This window comes from Bactrocera tryoni, chromosome 5 (assembly GCF_016617805.1).
Source record: "Bactrocera tryoni isolate S06 chromosome 5, CSIRO_BtryS06_freeze2, whole genome shotgun sequence".
In the NCBI taxonomy this organism is placed as follows: Eukaryota; Metazoa; Arthropoda; class Insecta; order Diptera; family Tephritidae; genus Bactrocera; species Bactrocera tryoni.
The window spans coordinates 74564011-74589748 of record NC_052503.1 but is presented as its reverse complement, the minus strand read 5'-3'; the positions used below and the strand labels follow the sequence as shown (position 1 = coordinate 74589748).

The 25738-nt window shown below is 31.7% G+C and overlaps 2 protein-coding genes and 1 long non-coding RNA gene across 3 annotated transcripts in view; all 3 read right to left on the bottom strand.

Moving 5' to 3' along the window:
• Positions 1–11629: 11629 nt before the first annotated feature.
• Positions 11630–15171, bottom strand: LOC120776676. The gene is made up of 2 exons (XR_005705455.1): positions 14657–15171; positions 11630–11999 (listed from the first exon to the last, which is right to left on the bottom strand). It is a non-coding gene; the product is annotated as an uncharacterized LOC120776676 (long non-coding RNA).
• A 642-nt stretch (positions 15172–15813) lies between these two features.
• LOC120776674 (transcription factor Adf-1-like) lies at positions 15814–17243 on the bottom strand. The gene is made up of 4 exons (XM_040107547.1): positions 17135–17243; positions 16936–17071; positions 16477–16630; positions 15814–16418 (listed from the first exon to the last, which is right to left on the bottom strand). Exons 1-4 carry the CDS (start codon positions 17135–17137, stop codon positions 15932–15934), a joined length of 780 nt encoding a protein of 259 aa, XP_039963481.1. The 5' UTR covers positions 17138–17243; the 3' UTR covers positions 15814–15931.
• A 100-nt stretch (positions 17244–17343) lies between these two features.
• LOC120776665 overlaps positions 17344–25738 on the bottom strand; it is a 33658-nt gene continuing 25263 nt past the window's right edge. The window contains exons 5-6 of the transcript XR_005705451.1: positions 20419–20808; positions 17344–17422 (exon numbers count right to left, since the gene is read on the bottom strand). The gene's annotated coding sequence lies outside the window, so the exon portion shown is untranslated. The remainder of the gene's footprint in view (positions 17423–20418; positions 20809–25738) is intronic.

The following is a 25738-nucleotide window of genomic DNA, read 5'->3' as shown; positions in this document are numbered from 1 at the left end:
TGGTGTAATAAATCGATCGAAACTAGTTACCAGTAACTGGTCCTCAAAAACGTAGTCCCCAACTAGTCCCCTTAAAAACTTGTAAGCTTTATTTTCTAACTAAAGCCAACAAGAACTGCTCTTTAAAAGCATAGTATCCAACTAGTCCCCTTAAAAAGTTGTTAGCTTTCTATTCTAAATGGAAAATAAGTATGTAGTCTATGGAGTCTGCGTTATCATAAATTTTTATTGCCAACCAAAAATGAGAAAATCAATTTTGTACGCGCCGCACAATAGAAGCACACACTAACTATTATTGCTGTTTGCCACACCTAGCGGTATTTAAAGCGCCCTGTTGCAAATTGTATACCACCAACAACACATATGGTGTATAGTATTTACAGTTGTAGGTAGCCGAAAGCCTTCAAGTAATACAAAACTTTAGTGTTTGCGGTTTGGGTTATGCATTTTCGGTTCACAAATTTACGAGGCAACAATATATTTTATTTACACACACATACATACAAGCGCACATACATATGTAATATGGATGATTTTTGCCAATACATAGGTGTATATTTTTATTCTGCTATACATATGTATATATATATGTACATATATGCTAACAGATATAATTTTAGGCATACAACAGCGTCGAAATTTTTACATATTTACACATATATACAAATATAGATACACACACACCTACACTGCGGTTGCCTATAAAGTTTACCAATTTCTGGCAGATTTCATGCTTTCTTACTACCCGTATATCTCTGGCCCCAACTGTCCGTCCGCCCATTTGTCTGACTGCCTGCCTGCCGGCTTGCCAGCTTGCCAGTATTTCGTTGTTGTTGTTGGCAATTTTTTTTTCGTTGTGCCAAAAGCAGCCAGCAAGCCAAGTAGCTGATTTGCATGGTGACGCTGCCCTCACACACACACATATGCATATGCATATCTACTACAAATGTAATACATGCATTTATTTGTAAATACATACATATACAGTTTATATATATGCACACAACACACACATATGCATAATCGGTCAAATTTGTGGGCTTCATATTTTAGCGTTTTTCGCTTCGCTGCTTTTGACATACTCATACAACATTTCCTATCACACACATACATGCATGTGTATGTGTATATGTATGTATATCGGCAAGTGTGCATATGCTAGCTTAAATATTAAAGTTTTTGCGCTCAAATTTTCACATTTTACAAATTTTATTATGCAAAATCGTTCTGTTAGAACTAATCGCTTTCAAACTGACAAAAGTAATTTATTTCTGATTACTGAGGTAATTTTAGAACTGAAAAACTAATTAAGAAATGGATTTGGGTAAAAAGTTTCGATAATCATGTCTTTTTTCTGGCACAATTTTTTCTTTTTCCGACCTAAATCAGACTATAATTCAACTCATACAACTAAATCCAAATGTTCAAAAAACAAGAACGCGAAAAATCATAAAATCGGGTGCATGAAAGCTACGAGTATAATATCCTTCACAGTTGCATTTTTTTGGAACAAATTTTCGGAGATATCTAAGATAATAAGCTTTGTCAAATTTCAGGACGATACCGAGCCATTTAAAAACTTTTTTCACACAAGCGCTTGAGTCTTGAGCTGTAGTAGGTCAGTTTGTATGGCAGCTATACGCTATAGTGGTCCGATCTGAAAAAAATATTCGGAAATTATAGCGATGTCTGAGATTCTAATCTATGCCAAATTTCGTGGAGATATCTCTTTAAATAAAAAAAGTTTTCATACAAAGACTTGATTTCGAAGGTTTACTTTGTATGGCAGCTATATGCTATAGTGGTCCGATCTGAACAAAATATTCGGAAATTATAGCGATGTCTGAGATTCTAATCTATGCCAAATTTCGTGGAGATATCTCTTTAAATAAAAAAAGTTTTCATACAAAGACTTGATTTCGAAGGTTTACTTTGTATGGCAGCTATAAGCTATAGTGATCCAATTTCGGCGATTTCGACAAACGAGCAGCTTCTTGCTGAGAAAAGAACGTATGCAAAATTACTCGTCGATAGCTCAAAAACGACCACCCAAGTGGACATGGCAAAATCGAGCTAGCCCTTATCACGCTTATCATTTGTATATAAAACACTTTACAGAGTCTACAACATTTTCTTTTGGGTGTTAGGAACATCTTGGCATATTTAATACATATATACACTGTTCAAGGCATAAAAATTGAAGACATTATTACCTTAAAAATAAAGAATTTCTTTTGCAGGCTACAACTGTTGTTGCTCTTATTGTTGTAGTGATAGAAAACATTCCCCTAATAATTTTGAGGTGGTTGCCGAGTTCACAGTCTCTGATAAAAATTCGACTCCATTCCGTTTACTTAGACCCGACCGTCACGGACTACAGTTCATTTTGGGAATATATTTTTATGTTTTCTAGGAAAAACTGTTTGAGTTTCAAATATGGTTGGTTCTTCTTCTTCTTTGGCACTACAACCGACGGTCGGTCTGGATCGAGAACACGAAAGTTTTTCCGTTGCCTCCATCCTTTGCGAGTTCACGCCATTGGAACATCCCAAGTGCAGACAGAGCGCTATACACTTGGTCCTACCATTGGATGCGTGGACGCATTTCGAGTCGAAGGAGATTTTCGCTGGAGTATGGCCTAACCAACACATTCGTTGAATTTATATGCACTTTACTACAAGTATATTCAGAAAAGACTGCCTACCTCGCAACGTTACAATCGGCCACAACACGTGCGGGATGGAATAGATACCGAGAGTTGAAGAGGGAAGCAAGACGCATTTGCAGACCAAAAAAAGAGAGGCCGAGAGGCGTGAGTACGAGAGCTTGACATGCTGACCGACAGGGGTAATGCTCGAAAATTGTGCTAAAAGAAGCGGCGATTAGCAGAAGGTTGCAAGACCGGAGAATACACTTATAGAAACCCCCGAGGTTTTCTAGTGACTGATCCCCAGAATGAACATTATGGAGGAAACACTTCTCCAGCCTGCGGAATGGTAATGAAAACTAAAACTAGGCGATAGTTAACCCGATTCCTCAATCGATGACGGTAGCGCAAACGTTCCATTGCCCGAACTTTAAGAATTTCGAATAGCAAGTACACGGCTGGTGAACAATAAAGCGAACGGGGCCGATGGTTTGCCGGCCGAACTATTCAAATACGGCGGCGAAGAACTGATAAGATGCATGCATCGGATGAAAGCATGCACGATAATTGGAATTTAATTGTGCTCTGCTCAATCCTCAAAAAGGGAGGCCCCCAAATCTAGTCTAATGCAACTACCGAGGGATAAGCCTCCTCAACATCGCATATAAGGTACTGTCTGAAAGATTAAAGCGCACCGTCAACAAACTGATTGTACCCTATCAGAGTGGCTTCAGGTTTGGAAAATCAACAACTGGCCCGATATTCACCATGCGACAAATCTTGAAATAGACCCATAAAAAGAGGATCGACACACACCAGCTCTTCGTCGATTTTAAAGCGGCTTTGGTAACATGAAAAGGAGCTGTCTAAAGACAGACGCTGTCGCTGTCTGAGTTTAGTATCCCTGCAAAACGTATACGGCTGTGTAAACTGACATGGAGCAAAATCAAAAGCTCCTTCAGGACCGGAAAGAACCTCTCTGTGCCGTTCGATGCCAAACGGGGATTCATTTGCATGTAAGATGTGACAAAAAGGCGACTTTTGCGACAAGAAATGGGACATTTCAATAAGAACAGCGCTGAAATATAAAGTAAAATGAGATGCCAGTGGTTTAAAAACCTACTGACACGAACTTCTAATGGATTAGCGAAAAAACTTGCGTATTAAGTGCCTGCAGATACTTATCATTAAATGTTTAACTAAATTGCTGCAGTCGGGGGTGTTCGTAACGGGTATTTGAGAACATTTTTATAAAGACAAAAAGCCAATGCAGCCACCCGCGGCGGTAACAACGAATTAAATATCAATTTTATTGTTGTTGCAATGCTAACACTGTAACTATGCACCAGAACGCTTTAAACGGTAATTACCGATTTCATGTTTAATGTTGTTGCTATTAATTTTATTTGTATTTTTATTAACAATTATTGCTGGCTTGATAGCGGAAATCCAACTGGACAGCGCAGCGTGTTACGGCAATTACGCGATTGCAATTTCAATTTATATAAATATTTGAAATCACTCAAGACACCCCAACGTCTGGACCACATTCTATGGAGCAGTCGATCGTCAATTTATGGAGTGCACATGAAATCACTCAGGAGGCATAATAATGCGCTGGATGTCGCGACCATAGCGAATGTGTGCGACAAATTGCGAGTATATATACATATGTATGTATATAGATGCATATGTATGTGTTTCCATAACAATTTTTTTGCAATAAAACTACTAGCGTGCACATAAAAAGCAGTAATTATCGTTAAAAGCGACATACATAATTGAAAATCATTTAAAAAACTATTAGTACTGACTAGTCATGCACGTGAGCAGCAAAGACTACAAAAAATGGTTATTATAAGTGCTAATAGTTGAGTAGAAAAACTGATTTGGGCTCTTTGCATGTATGCATTTGTCCACACATAATACAATTGTACTGATCAGCGCTTCTGAGGGACTTCTGACGACCTTTTGGTACCCACCTACAGAAGCAGAAGTCAGCATGTTATCTCTACAAGTTAGCAAGTTCCATAGCGAATCGTATCACTGAACGTTGAGCAATACGAAAAGCTCCGTCAGGATCGGGAAGAACCTATCCGAACCGTTCGATACCAAACGAGGCTGCAGACAAGACGACTCCCGATCGTGCGACTTCTTCAATCTGCTGCTGGAGAAAATAATTCAAGTTAATTAATCGAGCAGGTACTATCTTCTATAAGATGAGATCAGGCGTACGCTGATGACATCGATATCAATGACGATAACATCCGCGCCGTTAGTTCTGCTTTCTCCAGACTGGATAAGAAAGCGAAGCATACTGGTCTGGTTCTGAACGAGCACAAAGCGAATTTTCTTTTTTCATCAAACAAACACTGATCGCATTCGCGATTTGGCTCGCACATCACTGTTGGCAGACATACCTTTGAAGTCATAGATAATATCGTCTATATTGGAACCAGCATCAACACCAATAACATCAGCCTTAAAATCCAACGCAGGAACACACTTGCCAACAGGTGCCACTTTGGACTGAGTAATCAATTGAAAAGTAAAGACTTCTCCCGACGAACCAAGACAAATCTACTACAAGTCCATCATCATTCCCGTCTTACTATATGGTGCGGAAGCATGTACAATGACCTCATCTGATGAGTCGGCCTTAGGAGTGTTCGAGAGAAAAGTTTGCGGAAGATTTATGATCCTTTGCGCATTGACAACGGCGAGTACCGCAGTCGATGAAACGATGAGCTGTACGAGATACCATATACGGCGACATTGATATATTATATTTTAAGGAATCAAGAGATAGAGGCTGCGCTGGCTAGGTCATGTTGTGCGGAAGAGAACACTCCAGTTCTGAAGGTTTTCTATTCTGCATCCGCCGGTGGAAGCAGAGTAAGAGGAAGACCTCAACTCTGTTGGAGAGATCAGGTGGAAAAGAACCTGGCTGCACTTGGTATCTCGAATCGGCGCCAATAGCGATAAGAAGAAACAACCGGCGCGCTGTTGTTAACTCGTCTGTAACCGCGTAAGCGTTGTCTACGCCAATAAAGAAGAAGAAGAAGAAGCAGGGCATATTAAGTTTGCCATGAAATTTGTAATACCCAGAAAGAAACGTCGGATACCCTATAAAGTACATATGCATATAAGTTATCAGCGCGACCGGCTGAGGCGAGTCCGTCAGTCCGTATATACGCGAACTATACCCCCCAGTTTTTGAGATATCGCTTCGAAATTAAGCACATGTGCTTTTCTCACCAAGAATCTGCTTATTTGCCAGAAGCGTCGATATCGGGGCACTATAGCATGTAGCTATCATACAAACTGACCGATCGAACTCAAGTCCTTGTATAGAGAACTTTTTTATATTACAAGGTAGCTTCTTGAAATTTGGTACATATCATTAACAAAGGTATCGCTACAATCTCCGAGCATACTGTTCAGATCGGACAACTATAGCATATAGCTGCCATACCAACTAAGCGATCAAGCTTAAGTCTTTGTAAGGAAAACTATTCTGTTTGACAAGATAACGTCACGAAACTTGACAACGTTTATTAAACAACTCAATTCTACAATATCCGAAGAAATTCTTGGATCAGACCACTATAGCATATAGCTACCATAAAAACTGACAGATAAAATCAAGATAAAGCTCTTTTTATAACATTTATGCTATAAAAAATGCACCTGTGTAGGGTATTATAGCTTCGGAGCAGCCGAAGTTAATGTTTTTTGTTGTTGTTTTTTTTAAGATACATATTAACATGAAATCATGGTGTCAAAGGTGGGTAAAGTTTGTCTAAATAAACCACACATTGATCCACCCTGTATTAGTATTTAAAGTTTTTTTTTGGTATCATTCAAAATAAACGAGCTGCAAGCACTAATGTCTCGCCAAATAAAACCAGACTTCAGTATAATTAAACAAAATTATGTGCCACTAACGGAAAAAAGCGTCTGAAAAACCTGTCTCAAAGATGATTTAAAGAAAAAAAACGCAACAAACGCCGCGGAAACAAAAAATCAACAAATAAGCAGGTGGACACCAACAAAACAAACACACACCAGCACACTTTGTATAAAATATAAATAGACGAAAATGTCCAGAAGAAATACAACACAAAACAAAAGCTCCAGAGCTATTGATAAATGGTCAAAGGCAAGGAATTAGCATTTAGAGACAACAGCAAATCGGCAGCAAACCAGCAGGCTGAGTAAATCTGTTGCACGCGAAACAGATTAACAACAACAATGCACGAGTCTAGAAATCAGCGCTCTGGGGCAAGCCACTTCAGCGTTTCCACATGTGTGTATGTATGTGTTGGTAAGCTTTAGGCACGACAATGCAAGAGAAAAAAGGTTAATCATAAAGCTGTTGCCAAAGTACAAAGCTGTGTAGAAAAGCACTATACATATGTACAGAAAAGGTGAAAAAAAAAATCTTGCAAGTCATAAAAGCCAAAAGAAAAACAAACAAAAAACCCGTCAAACTAGTTGATGTGTGTTGCGACGCGGTTGCGGTTGTGCTGCACAAGCTGATTGGTGACTCAAGTGTATGTAAATGCGTATAGAATATAAATATGTGTAAGTAAGTGCATGCAGCGTGAAGCTGCTTTCTACGAAACATATGACTAGGTATTATAGTAACTTTGGGGACTGCCACAGCACGAGAATGGGGAAATAATGCGAGCCTTTTGCTTAAATTGCATACTTTTTTAAAAATGTATATATGTATGTATGTGCAGCTCTAATATTTAGCAACATATACATATGCATAACCTACAAATGGGTCACCCACGCAATAACACAGGCACGCATGTAGATTAAAAGTTGCGTTAAAGCTTTCATAAAGTCATACGAACTAGTGGCTTGATTTTTGAGATATCGCGCTGAAATTTTGCACACGTGCTTTTCTGCACAAGAAGCTGCTCATTTAGCGGAACGGTCGTTATTGGACCACTATAACATATAGCTGTCATACAAACTGAACAGTTGGAATAAAGTGCTTGTATGGAAAGCTTTTTTATTTGACGAGATATCTTTAAGAAATTTGGCTTAGGTTATTATCGCGAGCAATAACACAATATCCTAAGAAATTGTTCAGATCGGTTCACTATAGCTTATAGCTGTCATACAAACTGTACGATCGAAATAAAGCGCATGTATGGAAAGCTCTTTCATTTGAAGAGATATCTTAAAGAAACTTGGCATATGTTATTGTTTAAAGCAATGGCACAATCTCCTAAGAAATTGTTCAGATCGGAGTACTATAGCATATAGCTGCCATACAAACTAAACGATCAAACTAAAGTGCTTGTAAGGAAAGTTGTTTCATTTGACGAGATATCCTCACGAAATTTGGCATGAATTATTGTCTGAGGAAATGTTGCAATCTCCTAAGAAATCATTCAGATCTGTCAACTATAACATATAGCTGCCATACAAACTGTGCGATCCAAATGCAGTTCTTGTATGGAAAGCTGTAGTATTTGTGAAGGGTATTACAGTTTCGGTGCAACCGTCGTTGTCATTTCTTCTTGTTTTAACTTGCATTAAATCATTTCATTACATTTCTTTTGTTTTAACAAAAATTAAGTGCCATAAATCAAAACATCCCTACATCAACACTTCATAAAAGCACTCCACAATCAGCTTACAGAAAATATGGCAATCTAAACACAGATAAATAAAAAGAAATTAAATTTAAATTTTTAATTAACACAACACCAATTCCAATTGAATCGCACTTTTAGTCCCCCACCCCTGGCAGCGCTTGGCACTGCAAATTAAATTATGGTCTCTCACAAGCAATTCCTTACATGTGTTTATAAAACAATAGACGCGATAACAATCAGCAAAATTATTTGCACACTTCAAATTTTCACTAAAGCAAATATTTGCACAAAATTTTTTTTTCGATTTCACAGCCACATATGCCGGTAAAAGCCCACACATTCGGCTAGCGACCTTGAACTTCGATTTATATATAGCATAAGAGTGATCTTAACAATAGCAGCTGTCTAAAATGTGAATAGTTAAGTGAGAAAGCATTGCGGTTTTAAAATCTAAAATTGGCAGTAATTAGGAAAATCGCTCAGGGATTCCAGCATGACGTTCGCTGCCAAAACAAATGCCACGCTGATAGGTTCGTTAAACTTTTAAATAAATAAATTTAGTTGAAAAATATGCTCTGCTTCTCGATGTTTCTGAAATTAAAACATGCCATGCCGCAATTTTACAAAACTGCTGCAAGCAAGCAAAATTTTCAATTAAACAGCCACCCTTTTTGTAAAACAAAGCAAAAAATCATTATCAATTTTGCACGTATGCAAGTTGGAAACAAGTGTTTGAGCATTGTTGCATTTTGAGTACCCCGTAGGAAAAATATTTATAGCATGTTTCTTCTTCTTTATTGGCGTAGACACCTCCAACGCGGTTATAGGCGAGTGTTACGCTGTTTAAAGATGTGAAAGATGCACCTCGCACTGGTCGACCTATCTTTGAAAAAGTCGATGAAATTATGAAATAGATTGACCAGGACCGTCACATAAGCAGCCATGACAACGCTAAAGAGCTTCATCATCATCCATTTTTAAAAAAGGCTGGCTACAAAAAGAAGCTCGATGTTTGGGTACCACATGAATTGTCTGTGAAAAATTTAATGGACCGAATTAACGACTGCGATTCTTTGCTGAAACGAAAGGAAATCAAACCATTTCTGAAGCGAATGGTAACAGCAGACGAAAAGTGGATCAAATATGACAATAATGAGTGAAAAAAATCAAGGTCCAAACGCGGTGTAGCTCAATAAATGATCGGCAAAGCCAGTATTGACGCCTCGAAAGGTTATGCTGAGTGTTTGGTTGGATTGGAAAGGAATCACCCACTATGAGCACTTCCAACCTTGTCGAACGATTTATTCTACATTTTACTGTCAACAACTGTTGAGATTGAAGCAAACAATCGAAAAAAAAACTATCTGAACTGATCAACAGAAAGGGCTTCGTCTTCCATCAGGACAACGATAGACCACACACGCCTTTAATGACTTGGCAAAAACTGGGAGAGCTTGGCTGGGAAGTTGTGCTGCATTTACTATATAGCCCTGACCTTGCACCATCGAACTGCCATTTGTTTCGATGAATACAGAACTCCCTTAATGGTGTAAAGTTGGCTTCAAGAGAAGCCTATGAGAATTACTTGTCGCACTTTTTCGCCGAGAAACCAGAAGAGTTTTACACTGATGGATTAATCTCTATAGCGGAAAAATGGCAAAAAGTGGTCGACCAAAATGGCACCTATTTGGTTCATTAAGGTTCTTTATAAATAAAAAACAAAAAAATAAGTTAAAGTTTGATTAGAAATACGAAAAGACTTTTTCGACTAACAAATATTAAAAAAAAAAAACGATAAAAACATGTATGTTAAAAATATGTATTGCCTTTTTTATGACATTTACTTTACCTGAAATGCATGCCTCAAGACTAAAATACCCACTTAATAATTTAATTAATTTTTTTTTTTAATTTTCTTTCAACTCAAAATTCTCTACAAGGTTCTTCAACTGCATTCACACTTTAAAAGCACAATACAAGCGCTTATATATGCATACATATGTATATACATATGTCTGCATATCTTCATATCTCGAAATCTAATATCAAATATTTTCATTAAGTGAAAATCCCCAAGCGCTCTTCTTATTTAATAAAAAAGAGCAAATATTTAAGCAGTTGTTGCATTCCATTCCCTCTTAGATTGTTTGCTAAAGTGTAAATTACAACAACAACAATATATTATCTGTATACATACATATGTATGTAAATGAAATCCACACAACGCATATTTTTGCCCCACTCCTCCATGCACTCATGCCGTGTCTACAGCTGACTGATGCAACCAAGCCTTCCGCAAGGTATTAAAAGTTCTGTTTAGTAATTTGTTTGGAATAGATTTTTCAAGTGTGACGTAATTTTATTTTAGAAATGTGTGTACGTGCTCTCACTAACACTTTTTTAGGGGCGTTTTCTTAATGTCCCTCCAAGGTCTATAATGAAGAAATATTTAGTATTACAGATTATTACTAACAATGTCTGGTTAACAGCGATCTGTCGGTTAAATTTTGTGTAAAAATAGTTTCTTTACCGAGAGAAGAAGTCGTTATTTTACAAATAATTCTTAATTGAACATGATGTACAATTTTTGCAAATTTTTGAAGTAATTCTTGAAGATTCTTCTTAACATCGAATTGTACACGATATACTCAAATTATAAGAATATTATCATATATAGTCCGACAAAGAGTTATCAATAAAGATACTAAACACCTTAAAAATCATCTGAATACTGTTGTAGTTGAGGTTATGTTCATGAGTCGTTAAATTTTTATGTATAAATAAATTTAATTTCCAATATATTATTAGCAAAACAATTAAGGACCAATTTCTCAATGTCTGGTTAGCAGCCACTAAGTTCTAGTTAACAAAAAATATACTTTACTGAAAAAAGTTGTCTTGGTTAACTAACCAGAACCTAACCGACAGTTGGCTTCTAAAAAAACATTGAGAAAATTGCGTTAAATAATTTAGAAACACTTAGAAAAGTTATAAATAGCTCCGAGAACCTAAATAAATAAGAGAAGTGGTGTCAAAGAGACAGGCGTTATTTTTTTTGGAGAAGAAATAGCTGTGGCAACACCATCAAATTCAATGAAAACGAGAACAACTAATAATTTCGGAAACGAAAAATGTGAAGCACTTTTCGTATCCTTAAAAATCAAGCACTAACACATTTAAGTTTTAGAAATATTATTCTTGAATTTTCGAGATATTGCGCTCAAGTCAGCAAAAGTAGCAACCATACACGTAACACAGTACCCACACCGCCATCAAAATAAAATACGCAAATTTTTCAGTTTTAAGTTTTTAAATTTTTTTTCTACTTTTATTTTGTTTTTCGATTTTTTTGTGTGTTTTTTTCAGTTTTATACAAAAAATGAACACAAAATATATCACAGCTACTTATCACAATTTATCAAGAATCCAAATGTGCAGAGCCAAGCAAAAATTAGCCGAGTAATATGCCATAGTATATATTACATGCAGCAATTTTTAGTTTTTTCCTTGCTTTTAGATTCACGATAAACACGCGTAAAATATCACAGTCAGCCAGTTGCTTACAAACTAGCATTTGAAAATCGCCTGAACAGCAATTAAAGCAGTTGCATGCTATTTGTGTATTTGAGTGGTCAAAGGTTGCAAGCAAACACTTGATTAAAATATCACTGTTATGCTCGTGTTGCTGCCCGCGGAGTGAAGTGGAGCCGGGTGTGTCAGTTATTGCGGGCGACCTGCGAAGGAGAAATTGTGAAAATAATTATATAGAAGCTGAGTTATGCTAAATTCATTGCAAGTAAGTTAATATAACGCTAATGTGCGAAGAGAAATGTTATAATTTATAATTATTTGCTTAGTAAATAGTTGGTAATAGACTTTTATTATTATATTTTTATGTACATATATTTTTTATATTATTATTTATATTTGCATTATTTATTTTATGTATGCAAATATATTTCTTTATTTCTTTAGAACCTTTTAAGTCGAAACGATTCTCTTTATGTGATTTAGTTTTGTTGCTGTAATAAAATTCAGCTTTCAAATGTTACAATTTACTTGAAACTGCCAGGAAACAAACTCGTTATTCAAAAAACAAAAAAATGTTTCAAAAATATTATGATTTTCTAAAAATTACAAAATTTTTTCGTTATTTATAATTTTTCAAAAATACCAACAGATTTTCTAAAAATCAAACAAAAAATTTTGTTAAAATCATTAAAAATAAATACCCACATTTTATCTTTTTTTGTTATTTGGAACATTTTTCAAAAATTTCAAAACATTTAAAAAGAAGACCGTTTTAAAAATTCCCAAAAAAAATTTATTATTTAGAACTTTTCAAAAATGTCAAGATTTTCTAAGAAGCACAAAATATTTTTTCTCTTTTTTTATTTAATATTTTTCAAACATACCAAGGATTTTTTTGCTTTTTTTGTTTAACATTTTTAAAATCACATTAACTTTTCAAAGATACTAAGACCTATCTGAAAATTCCAAAATAAAATAATAAAATTTTGCTATTTACAATTTTTCAAAAATTTCAAGTTTTTCTAAAAATCACAAAATTTTTCCTTTTTATATTTTTTTTAGTTATTTACATTTTTCAAAACTCGCAACAACTTTTCAAAACTACCAAGACCTATCTGAAAATTCCAAAATAAAATAATAAAATTTTGCTATTTAGATACAATTTTTTAAAAATTTCAAGCTTTTCTAAAAATCACAAAATTATTCCATTTTATATTTTTTTGTTATTTACTTTTTTCAAAATTTGCAACAACTTTTCAAAACTACCAAGCTTTGTATAAAAATTTAAAAAAAAAATTTTGCTATTTACATTTTTGCAAAAATATTAAGGCTTCCTAAACTTCAGGATATTTTTTTTCTGTTATTAAAACTTTTCACAAATACCAAGCTTTTTGATGCTTACAATTTTTCAAAAATGCCAAAATGATCTAAAATTCACAAAACATTTTTTCTCATTTGTTGTTATTCAATATTTTTTCAAACAAACCAAGGCATTTTATTCTCACAAAATCTTTTCACAAATGCCGATATCTTTCTAATAATTCTAATTTTACTAACAATTTTTCACAAAATCCAACCTTTTCTAAAATTAAAAAAAAAATATTAAAATTTTATAAAATACCAAAATTTTTTCAGTTTCTGTAATTTAAAATTTTTAAAAATGTCATATTATTAAAAATCACAAAAACTTTTAAAAATACCAAGATTTTTCGAAAAATTCCAAAAAAAACAAAAAATTCCGAAAATCACAAAAACTTTCAAAAATACCAAGATTTTTCGAAAAATTCCAAAAAAACAATTGCCACTTTGAGTTTTTCAAAAATGCTTAAAAATCACAAAATATATGCAAAAATTATTTAAAAATCACAAAATATATGCTAACATTATTTAAAAATCAGAATTTTTTTTATTTTAGGTTATTTACATTTTTCAAAAATACCAAAATTTTCAAAAAGTAACAAAAAATAAAAAAAATGTTGAATTATGCTTGGTCATGGTATTTTGGGCCTAACGCGTGTTATAATATTGCAGGCATATAATTTTTGTATTTATCCCATTTTTTTAAGTTAAAAATAAAAAAATTTAAATTAATTTTTAAAAGTAATATTAATTAATTAAAAAAATTTAAAATTAATTTAATTAAAATAATTAATTTAAATTAATTTTTAAATAAATTTAATTTAATGTTTTTTTTATTTATTTACTTTGTTTGAATATTATATTTTATGAAAACATATTTACTTTAATTTCATATTTGTAGTTTTCAAATTATTTTTCGTACTTTAATTTTTATTTACTTTTCTTATATTTTATAAAAATAATAGTTTTAGTTCGTTTCATTTTCTGCCATAATATTATATTTCATAAAAATATTTACTTTCAATTAATTTTTGTAGTTTTCAAAATTAATTTGTCCTAATAATATATATTTTTTATTTTTATTTTTTCCATATTGTAAACAATTTTTTTTCTTTATATTAGTGAAAATTATTTTTCATATTTTAATTTTTATTTATTTTTCTTATATTTATAAAAAAATATTTACATTCATTTCATTTTTGTAGTTTTCAAAACTATTAACTTTAATTTTTTATTTATTTTTTATATATTTTATAAAAAAAATTGTATATCATTTACATAAAATAATTTTTTATTTGTATTGTAATTATTTATTTTATTTTATTTAAAATTATTTTTTTCTCACTTTTAATTTCATTTAGTAATTTTTTCGTGTACATTTTTTGATTTTATTTACGCTAATTACTTCATAGTAAATTTGTAATGTTTTTTTAATTTTCAATTATTTTGCATTCACATTACACTTTTAAAATAATAAACAATATTTAATTGTGTTGCTTACCGTCATTGTAACTTGGCCGTTGCTTAACTGTCCACATTGCCAGCTCCGTTACTGTGCAGCTTTGAATTTTTTCCATACGCAGCTCAGCTCTTCCGCCTACAGCACTAGCCACGAACACAACTTGTGCTTAGCGACATAAATCATAAATCATTGAAAATTTTAGGAAAATCTCAACCAACCGTATAAGTTGGAAATTCAAAAATAAAAAATATCACAGCTATTTCGAAAATTTCGATCGACTTAATTTATGTCGTGTTTATGACATATTTTCGACTGTTTAATTCGTTTTCGTTCGCTGTAGAACTCTAAAATAGAATTTACGCAATTTGCTTTTAGCTGTTCTATTAAAATTTTACGTAAATTTCCTCCAACTGAATTGTTCATGGCTGAACAACCCAGTGGCTATTCACTTTTCCCTATTTTCGTTGTACACTGTTACGGTGCTTTATATCGACTAAACCCAAAAGTGTACAAAATTTCCACAGCTACTCATAAATATTGTATTTTTATAGTGGAGGTTCCTATTCGCGCACACTTCACTTCAAGCATACTTCTAAATATATCCACATATTTATATATTTTATTTGCTTCAGAAACGAACTCACTCATGCTCACAACTGAGCTCACTCAATATAGAAAATACTCATAATAATTGTGGCAGTTGGCGAAGATGTGTGTATATATGTATGTGTATAGTATTTAGTCACTAAATTTTAGTGCAAGTAGTTATTTGCTAAATCTGTGTTGCTGTGTTCTTAGCAGCGAGCTGCCAGCAGTGAGCAAAGAGAAAAAGTACCTACAATAGAGTATGTAAACAATTTTACTCTTCTACTTTTGCTCTATGCTCAGCAAGCTTTTTCTCACTCAACCAGAGATAAGTACGCTCAAAGGGCAAAGTTGTTATGGAACGAGTTTGCAGTCTTTGCATATATTTACGCTTATGTACATAGATTTATGTCTGCAAAAGTATATAACGAAACAGACACTGCTCAGAACCGGCCTGTGAGTGCGGCACGAACAGCTGTTTGCGCGCTGAGCGCATATGGTAACAGGCCCCTTTTCTGCAAATTCAATGTGAAGAGAATATAGCGCACAAACGGAAGACTAGCAAATAAGGTATACAAGTGCATATATGTAAATACATAAATGCACAGGTATTAAACTTGCAACAACGCTCTATATGCAGTTTCACTTTTACAAACAGTCTTTATTTTATCATAAAAAGTTTTAAAACGAAACAAAAAAACTTGAAATTCCTACATTACATTTTAGCGGCTAATTATGCGTACTACTAAGCGAGCGTGTTTTTTGTTTATACGTTTTCACCCTTTCGAAAACGTGTGAGATGATGTGCAATTTGGCATCTTCCTGCTCATCTTCCGGCAATTCGGCCAGCTTAACGCCGATCATGCGATAGAAAGCTTCATTTTTATCATCCGACGCATTTGTCTGCCGCTGTTTCAGCAAGAATTCCACTCTCTTTGTAAAAGCTGAAAATTTATCTTGAAAATCGCTACATTGCGGCATTACGTCAGGTACGGTGGATTGCACGTACGGTTCAGCTGTGGTGATTTCAATTGGTAAATCATCATTACAATCCATATCGGGTATGGACATAAGCGATTCCTCAGCCTCCACGCTGGATTCATATTTGGTTAGCTCTTCATCGAAAGTGTCTTCGTTGGAAATGTTTTGTATAAACTCGTGCTCGTCAACTTCTTGTTCCGTTTCGTTGTTAGGTGCGCTCTGCTTGAACTTATAACTAAAAAAAAGTTGCATGAATATTAAAAATTGTGTACCAAATATTTTCAATAGCATACGTTCTAGGTTTTATGTGCGCTTTTAGAAAGCCCAAGTGCTTGTAAAGTGTCCAGTTTTTATCGTAACCCGTTAAGGGTTTGTTAGCACCTTTTTTGGCAATCAATTTTACGTAACGGTCTCTTATAACACGCCAACGTGTGCAACATTCTTCGCCTGTTTTAAAAGTAATACCGTTAACTCACATACATACATATACCAATATTGGGTAGTCGAAAAAGTCTTTTCGTACTGTGAAATTACTTGTCGCAGTTTTTCGCCGGGAAACCAGAAAAGTTTAACACTGTTGGAATAATTTCTCTACCAGAAAAATGGCAAAAAGTGGTCGACCAAAATCGAACATATTTGGTTCATTAAAGTTCGTTATAAATACAAAAAAAATAAGTTGAAGTTTGTTTAGAAATACGAAAAGACTTTTTCGACACCCCATATGCGTATAGTTTAGGAAATTTACTGCTCACCCGTTGTTTCGAAAATGCCGCCAATCTGTTCCCAACCTCTTTTGCGTAGCGTCGAATTTCGATAGCCAGTTAAACCCTTCACATAGAAATATGGCCGTATTTTTACTTCACGAATTAACTTCAAATCGTCTATAACCTGAAAATATAAATATACCATATAGACATACATGATTTTCTCAAAGCAATGCACTCCACTTACCATTTTCGAAAAAGGCTTTACACCGTCACAATTAAGAAGCAAAGTTAGGTTTTGACTTAGCAACGCTTCAACAAGAACTAGATTTTTTCCGTTTTCATGCGTTTCATATACGAATGTGCACACGTTTTCGTTGAACTTAAACGGAGAGCAGACAAAATAGCGCGCACGTAGGCACAATAAACGGGCTGGCAGTGCCGCATTGAAACGCGCTCAATTGCTTGAAACGTATGCGAGGAAACGCGCGCTCTCTCTCTCTATGTGTGTCATTCGCTCAGTAAATGCGCTCTTCTTCATGTTGTAAAGAAAATGAAATTCATACGAATGACAGCATGAACGTTTTTTTTTTTATAAATTCAATGACGTTAAAATTTTGTAAGTAATCATTTAGAACGCCTATATATATACTTATATATTTATACTTGGGTATGAATAATTTGCTTGTTTCCTTATTCAGATGCTTTGGTATATACACTTATGTATATAAATTCAAGGGCATGCATACATACACTTATAGACTTATATAAATATAATATGTTTACCAATTTCGTAACTCTCCAGCTGACTGTGCTCTCCTTTGCTAATGAAGCAATCTTTAACCCTTGTGTGCGCATAAACTTAATTTTTTCTTGCGGAAAGCTGCAAGCGAACGACAACACTAATACCATGTTCAGACCGACACTTAATCACACGATTTCGGCTGTTGAATGGATTATCCCACTAATCTTAAAAATTTATCAAGATTTCGCCATACAAAAATGACAGTTCCAAATCACTTCATTGAAATGATTTGAAACTGATCCACGCTAAATCTCTCTGTGCGACTCTGATTTTGGGCAATCTACTTGTCAGCACTGGAAATCTGTTACATTATCACAGCTGATTTAGACACTACAAAGGGAAAAAAATGTAAACAAACAAATTTTTTTTGAAGCAATGAATCTAATTTCATCTGAAAATCGACTTAACAAATGAAAAAATGCATCCATTATTTCTATTATATGGAAAATATTAAAAAAACCGTATTTTTATTTCAAAATACTATATGACAATCTTTTCTTTTGATAAATATTAGGCGATGTGAATTCTTGAATGACAATAACAGCTGTTTTTTGATCTTTCTAACGGCAGTGAGAACACTGTTGGGTTATGAAATGCTTAAATATAATCTAATCTTTTAAATTTTCGGTCTGAACATGGTATAAGCCATTCTCTCCAAGTGAAAAATACTGTGTTTAGTTTAAAAGAAGACGAAATAGCATAGAAGCGACTCAATTTTACTCGTGTTCAATATGTAAAGTGCGAGTTTTTAGAGATTTGATTTTCGAAAAGAAATGAAATGCTATGATTTAATTTAATAGTCAAGAATTTAGCTTGATTATAGGATTAAGGGCTTGTCATTAAGTTTACAAAGTTTGAACCATTTCGAGGTTCCTTTCTTTTTTAAAGAATAAACACAGAAATATCACCGTTTGTTGTTGTTGTTGTTTTAGCGGGTAACTAGTCCCCGTTAGGATGGTAAGGATTATCTAAGTTGTCGTCGATGTCACCTAACGGAAGTCACAAGAAACGGGCTGTTTCTACTAGGTCGGATCAAAGGGAGAGGGGTGTCAGATGAGTGGAGTTTGTGGGGCATGCAAAGAGTGTCATGCGGAGACTCATTGCACGCAGAACATAAGTATATAGAATATGTCGGGATCTATTCTGGATAGATAGGACTTTAACCTGCTACAAATTGCGCATTCACTGGAAGAGAGTCGATGAAGGTGTTGATGGCTCCACTGTGAATGGCGGTTAATGCTTGTCGGAAGTTTTTTGCGTCCGAAGTCTGGCTGGCGTATTGTCTAATGTGTCTAAATGCCATTGACGGTTACGTTCTCGCCGGCACAATTTTTGAAGACATATGGACCGATGATTCCACCGGCTCACAAAATACACCAAATCGTTGTTTTTGTCTGGATGAAATGGTAGCTCTTGAATCTCTTTTAGGTTGCGGCAATTTTGCTTGTTTACATACCAGCCAGCAATGGGCCTCATCGCGAAACAAATTTTGGCTCAAAGTTTTGAAACTTTTCTAGGTTTTGAAACTTTTCAAGAGCCTGGGAATGTCGAACGGCTTCAGTTCTTCGTGTACAGAATACGATATCGAGTAGTATAAGGTTACTCGTGCACCTCACGCTGCATCGTGTTCCTCACATATATCATATGGAGGATGTCTTATACTACTCAATATCCACCGAATAAATAATGCACTATTGAGGCATCGTGTGAGATGCCGAACGAGTACACGATGCTTTATACTACTGCTTATTCATCGAACGAGTGATGCCATGCGGTGCACGCAACCTTATACTGCTCAATATCGCATATACGAGTAACGATGCCACTACTCGATATAACTTCGAGTTAATGCTATATGGGTTATGTATGCATATTAAGACTATTTTTATATCGATATTTATATCCTGCATAGGTTATATTAAGTACGTCACGAAGTTTGTAAAACCCAGAAGAAAATATCAGAAACGTCGAATCGGAATGACGATTTGAGTAGATTTATCCTTGTCCTTCTATGGAAAACTTTTTTATTTGAGGAGATATGGGCATGAAATTTGGTAAGAATTATTGTACAAGGCAACTTTATAAGCTCAGTAGAAATTGTGCAGATCGGATGACTATATCATATAGCTGTCATACAAACTGAACATTCGAAATTATGTTCTTGTATGGAAAACTTTTTTATTTGAGGAGATATGCTCATGAAATTTGGCATAACTTATTGCACAAGGCAACGATATAAGTTCCGTAGAAATTGTGCAGATCGGATGACTATATCATATAGCTGCCATACAAACTGAACATTCGAAATCATGTTCTTGTATGGAAAACTTTTTTATTTGAGGAGATATCTTCATGAAATTTGGCATGAATTATTGTACAAGGCAACGATATAAGCTCCGTAGAAATTGTGCAGATCGGATGACTATATCATATAGCTGCCATACAAACTAACCGACCAAACTCATGTCTTTGTATGGAAAACTTTTTTATTTGACAAGATATCTTCACGAAATTTGACATGGATTATTATCTAAGGCAGCAGGGCATGTATCTGACAAATCAAAATCAACATAAGATCTTTCTTATATCATTTTACGCTATAAAGACCTTGTGAAGGATTCGGTGCAACTGAAGTAAATTTTTTTTCTTGTTTTATGATAAGCTTTTACAGCCACATTTTGTTTCTTGGTTGTCGATTCAGTATAAGGAATATTGTAGGTACTTACCTTTACCTTAATAACTGTTTTGAAGTTGCTGATATTGCAAGATTTGTTTTAGTACCGTTATTCCAATTAGTGTTAGTTGCAGCTCACACGATAAATATATTAGCCCGTTGCCGAAAGATTAGACGCATGTTGAGGTGTACGACTTGAGAGGCGAAAAGTGATTTCGAACGCAATAAATCAATAACGGTGTAAATTTGACTTTTGAACTTGAATTTGAGGTTATGACAATTAATGATGGCTGTTTCGGCAATATGTGCTGCCAAATTTAATTTTTTCCGCGAGATCCCTGTGTGGTATGTTTTTGATTATGCTTGAAAATTATTTACACTCCCACTGCCTGTTCTGTAGTTTTGTGCTTTTCGTTGCTGTTATGTTGCTTGTATGATGTAGCTGTGCGATAAGGTGATTGCAGGCGATTTATCAATTCAAGTGCACCGTGAGGATTTCGTAAAGTTTTGGCATTCACACACACGAACAAATGAAACGACAGAAAATAATGAGAAATATTAAACAAAACTGCAAACTTACATGCATACATACAAATGATACACACTGCACTACTACTTATAAATGGTTACACACGTGTTTACAAGTGTCGGGCTTTACGATTATGGCATGTTGTACAATTTTTATGCCACACATGAAGACATACATATGTAGCTGCCAACAAACACACACATACAATTTACTTGAGTAGGTGGTTTTTGTACGCCACCTACAACACACACACACACACATGCATGGATACGATTGCTCTGTAATTGCTGTGAGATGCGTGCAACAAAGGTCATGAATAAATTGCCATTTCCAAATGAGATTTGTTTCCTTGATTTTACGTCATCATTCGTAATATTTCGCCCGCCACACTGCTGTGGCGTTGCAAGTCGCTGTGTGTGAGTGTGGAGCGCCTCCTTTTCCGAATTGCTATTTTTGTGCAACTGCAAAGGGGCGTGCCGTACATAAGCCAGCAATCTGGGTGCAACTATAATTCACTTGTATTTCAGTTGTTCTTGCGCTTTTCGTTTTCTGCTGTTCACGCTTCGTAAATATGTGTTACCAAGTCGCAGCTTGCTGTTTAAAGTTTTTTTGTGCCCAAACTTGTTGGTAAGTTGTCATTGTGTCGGTGTGGCTGATGATATATTTCATAATTTCAGCGAACATTTAATCGCCTAATGACGAATTGCATGCAATTGTGAGCCCAATGGGCTTGGGGTGAAGCTATTTCACACTCCGCTAATCAGAGGTAGCAATTTCGTACACTATCACACATACATACATATATACATACATAAATCATAAATAAATACATATATACATATGTATGTATGTACATATAAATAAAACATTTTTGCACGGTATACATAAATAATTGTTTAAAATTAAAGGCACATACAAAATTGTAAATTTTTTAATAAAATTAAAAAAAAATTAACAAAAAAGTTATAAATTTTGCAATTATAATAAATTTTTTAAATATTTTTTTAATTAAAAAATATTAATGTTTTTAATAATTTGAAATTACAAATTAATAAATAAAAAAAAAATTAGTTTTTATAAAAATAGGTTTTAATTAAAAATTAAAAAAACAAAAATATTAAAAATTTAAAAAAAAAAAAATATTGAAAAATTAAAAAAAAAATACTAAAACATTTGTAAAAACAATTATTATAAATTTTCACAATTATGATAATTTTTAATATTTGGTTTAATCCAAAAAAAATTTAAAAATTTAATAATTTGAAATTACAAATTTTTTGAATTTTTTTTTACAAATCTTTTTTAAATTTTTATTTCAATATATTTTTTAATTTTTTAATATTACATTTTTTTAAATGGATTAATCAAATTTATTTCTTATTTTCAATTTAATAATAAATTTTAATTAAAAAATTGGTCGGTATGCTTTGGTATATTTTTTAACAATCAAGTTTTTAACAAAAACACTTATATATTTTTTTTAAAATTAGCAAAAACAAAAATTTATAAATTTCAGTTATAATAAATTTAAAAAAAATTTTAATTAAAAAAGAACTATCTACAAAAAGAAATTAATGATTTGAAATTACAAATTTTTTTCATATTTTACTTTAATTTTTTAATATATTTTTTAATATTTTGTCTTAAATTTTTTAATTTTAATTTTTTTAATATTTTTGTTTTAATTTTTTTAATTTATCAACCAAATTTATGTATTATTTTTCAATAAAATTATTTTTAATAAAAAAATGTGGTATGCTTTTTGAGTTTTTTATTAAAATAAAATTCTTAAAATATTAAAAAAATTAAAAAAATTTTTAAATTTAAAAATAATATTAAAAAAATGGTAATTTGTTTTAAAATTTTCAACAAAAAAATCAAATAATAAAAACATTAAGCACACATACATACATATTTATAGTTCACAATAAAAACAAATGCCGTTCTTTTCAATAATTTATTTTTCACAATAAAGTTTGCTTGATATCGATATCGTTGTTTGTTGTTTATTTTTTTCCCTCAAAATGATATTATGATCAGTTACTTGACTTTGCAAATTCTCAGATTTATAACTTTTTTGTATGTTCATGCACAAATTTGTTTGCTTTGGCCGAATTCAAGTCATATGTTTTGATTAGTTAATGCAATATGTTTACGTAAGTATTTAAAATTTTTGTTTTAACTAGTTCTCTACCGAATATGTAATGTTGAATGCAGTTTTTTATTACTAATTTTTGACAAAAACTTGTATGTGATATTGAATGTATCTTTTTTTACTGATTTTGGACAGAAAAAATTCTTTTTATTGATTCGCTTTGAAATATGTTGAATAAATATAAAAATTTTTACAATTTTCAAAATTTGTATTTTTTTATAAAAAAGTTATATGTACTACAACTTTTTGATTATAAAAAATAAATCAATTTTGTTGTTTAGCCAAAAATATGTTTTTCAAACAGTCAGTCAACGACATTAATATTTTTTTTTTTTTAATTTTGAAAAAAAAAATTATTTTGTAAATTAAAAACTTCTCAATAAAAATTGTATTTATGATAAAATTTAATAATAAGATCGAATAATATTATATTAAAATAAATAAATTTTGTTTTTAAATAAAAAAAATATTTTCAAGTTTTAAAAACAAAAAAATGTATTATTAAAATTAATTAATTTTTAATTTTTAATTAATAAATAAAAACAGTAGTGGAAAATATGAATATAAAATTTTGTTATTAAATTTATTTATTTAATAATTTTAAATAAAGAATTTGATAATACATTTTTTTATATCGAAAATTTTATGATTGTTAATTAATTAAAAAAAAAAATACTAAAATAAATGAATTTTTTATATTAAAAATTTAATAAAAATTTAATTTTTAATTATAAGGAATTGATGTAACAAAGAATTAAATTTTATAGCCAAATATGCTCAGAAAGCTTTTTTTTATTAAAAAATTTCATAAAACAAAAAAAAATATAGATAACAAAAATAATTTAACAAAAATAAAATAGAAAAATTTTTTGCTAAATTTAATAAAAGAAAAATCTATTGTCAAAAAGTTTTATTAAAAATTATTACATTGTTTTAATTTATAAAAAAATGTATAATAAAAATAAATTTTAATTTATAAATAGAAAATTTATTAGTAAAATATGTTATATAAAAATATTAAATTAACAACAAATTTATAAAGCTACTATAAATAATATAACAAAAACTAAATAAGAAAATTATTTTATTAATTTAATAAATGAAAATATTATATATTTAAAAATCCAAAAACGAGTTATTATTACAAAATAAATGAAAAAAATTTAAAATAAAAAGTTTAATTTTTTTAAATTAAAAATAAATAATCAGCATCTAACAATATAAAATTTAATGATTGATAATTGTATTGGAAGTATTCTCAAAGTAAAAATCAATAATTTCATCACCACTGTCAATAGAATTTTAGTCAAAAAAATTGCATACAACTTAAGATTAATTAATAATTTCTTTTTCATAATTTCCAAAGCGAATCAAAGAAAAAATTTTTTACTGCGAAATCATTAGCTTAATTTTCAGTTCAATTACTGTCAACGTAAAATGATATTTTTACTTTACCTATGCATATTAGTATGTATATTATGTGATTATAAAATGCTAACAACAAAACTTTAATTCAGCTTTTATTTATTTCACTTTTGCAATTAATTTTCACAAATATTTTTGTAGTTCATTTGGCATTTTACAATTCATGTACATTTGATTTCAAGGTATTCTATATAACGGCTAAGTTCATGATACTTTAAAGCAGATGCCGACGTTTTGCATTAATTTAGATAACAAAAATAAATTAACAAAAATAAAATAGAAAAATTTTTTGTTAAATTTTATAAAAGAAACATCTATTGTCAAAAAATTTTATTAAAAATTATTACATTGTTTTAATTTATAAAAAGTATAATAAAAAAAACTAAATTTAATAAATGAAAATTTATTGATAAAATATATTATATATAAAAAATATTTTAACAACAAATTTATAATATAAATAATATAACAAAACTAAATAGAAAGGAAATTATTTTATTAATTTAATAAATGAAAATATTATATATTTAAAAATCCAAAAACGAGTTATTATTAAATGAAAAAAAAATTTAAAAATAAAAAGTTTAATTTTTTTAAATTAAAAACAAATAATCAGCATCTAACAATATAAAATTTAATGATTGATAATTGTATTGGAAGTATTCTCAAAGTAAAAATCAATAATTTCATTCACCACTGTCAATAGAATTTTAGTCAAAAAAATTGCATACAACTTAAGATTAATTAATAATTTCTTTTTCATAATTTCCAAAGCGAATCAAAGGAAAAATTTTTTGCTGCGAAATCATTAGCTTAATTTTCAGTTCAATTACTGTAAACGTAAAATGATATTTTTACTTTACCTATGCATATTAGTATGTATATTATGTGATTATAAAATGCTAACAACAAAACTTGATTCAGCTTTTATTTATTTCACTTTTGCAATTAATTTTCACAAATATTTTTGTAGTTCATTTGGCATTTTACAATTCATGTACATTTGATTTCAAGGTATTCTATGTATAACGGCTAAGTTCATGTGATACTTTAAAACAGAGTTTTTTGCCAAACGTTTTACATTATTTTCAAAACATTATTGGCGTTGCGCATTTAGCATGCCAAGCAAAATATAAGACTTGCGTATTACATGCGTAGTTCTTTTATTTTTAATTAATTATTTGTTTATATACTGTTGTTCGTGTTCTTTAGTGTAGCTGGTTATTTAGTCGTTGTGTAAAGAACTTAAAAAATATGCAATTC

What these genes read in the sequence shown, in the direction of transcription:
- LOC120776674 (XM_040107547.1), bottom strand. An exon ending in CGGCATTTTCGAAACAACGG is followed by an intron (nt 16,631 to 16,935) that starts GTGAGCAGTAAA and finishes CTTTTAAAACAG; the next exon opens with GCGAAGAATGTTGCACACGT. An exon ending in GCGCACATAAAACCTAGAAC is followed by an intron (nt 16,419 to 16,476) that starts GTATGCTATTGA and finishes ACTTTTTTTTAG; the next exon opens with TTATAAGTTCAAGCAGAGCG.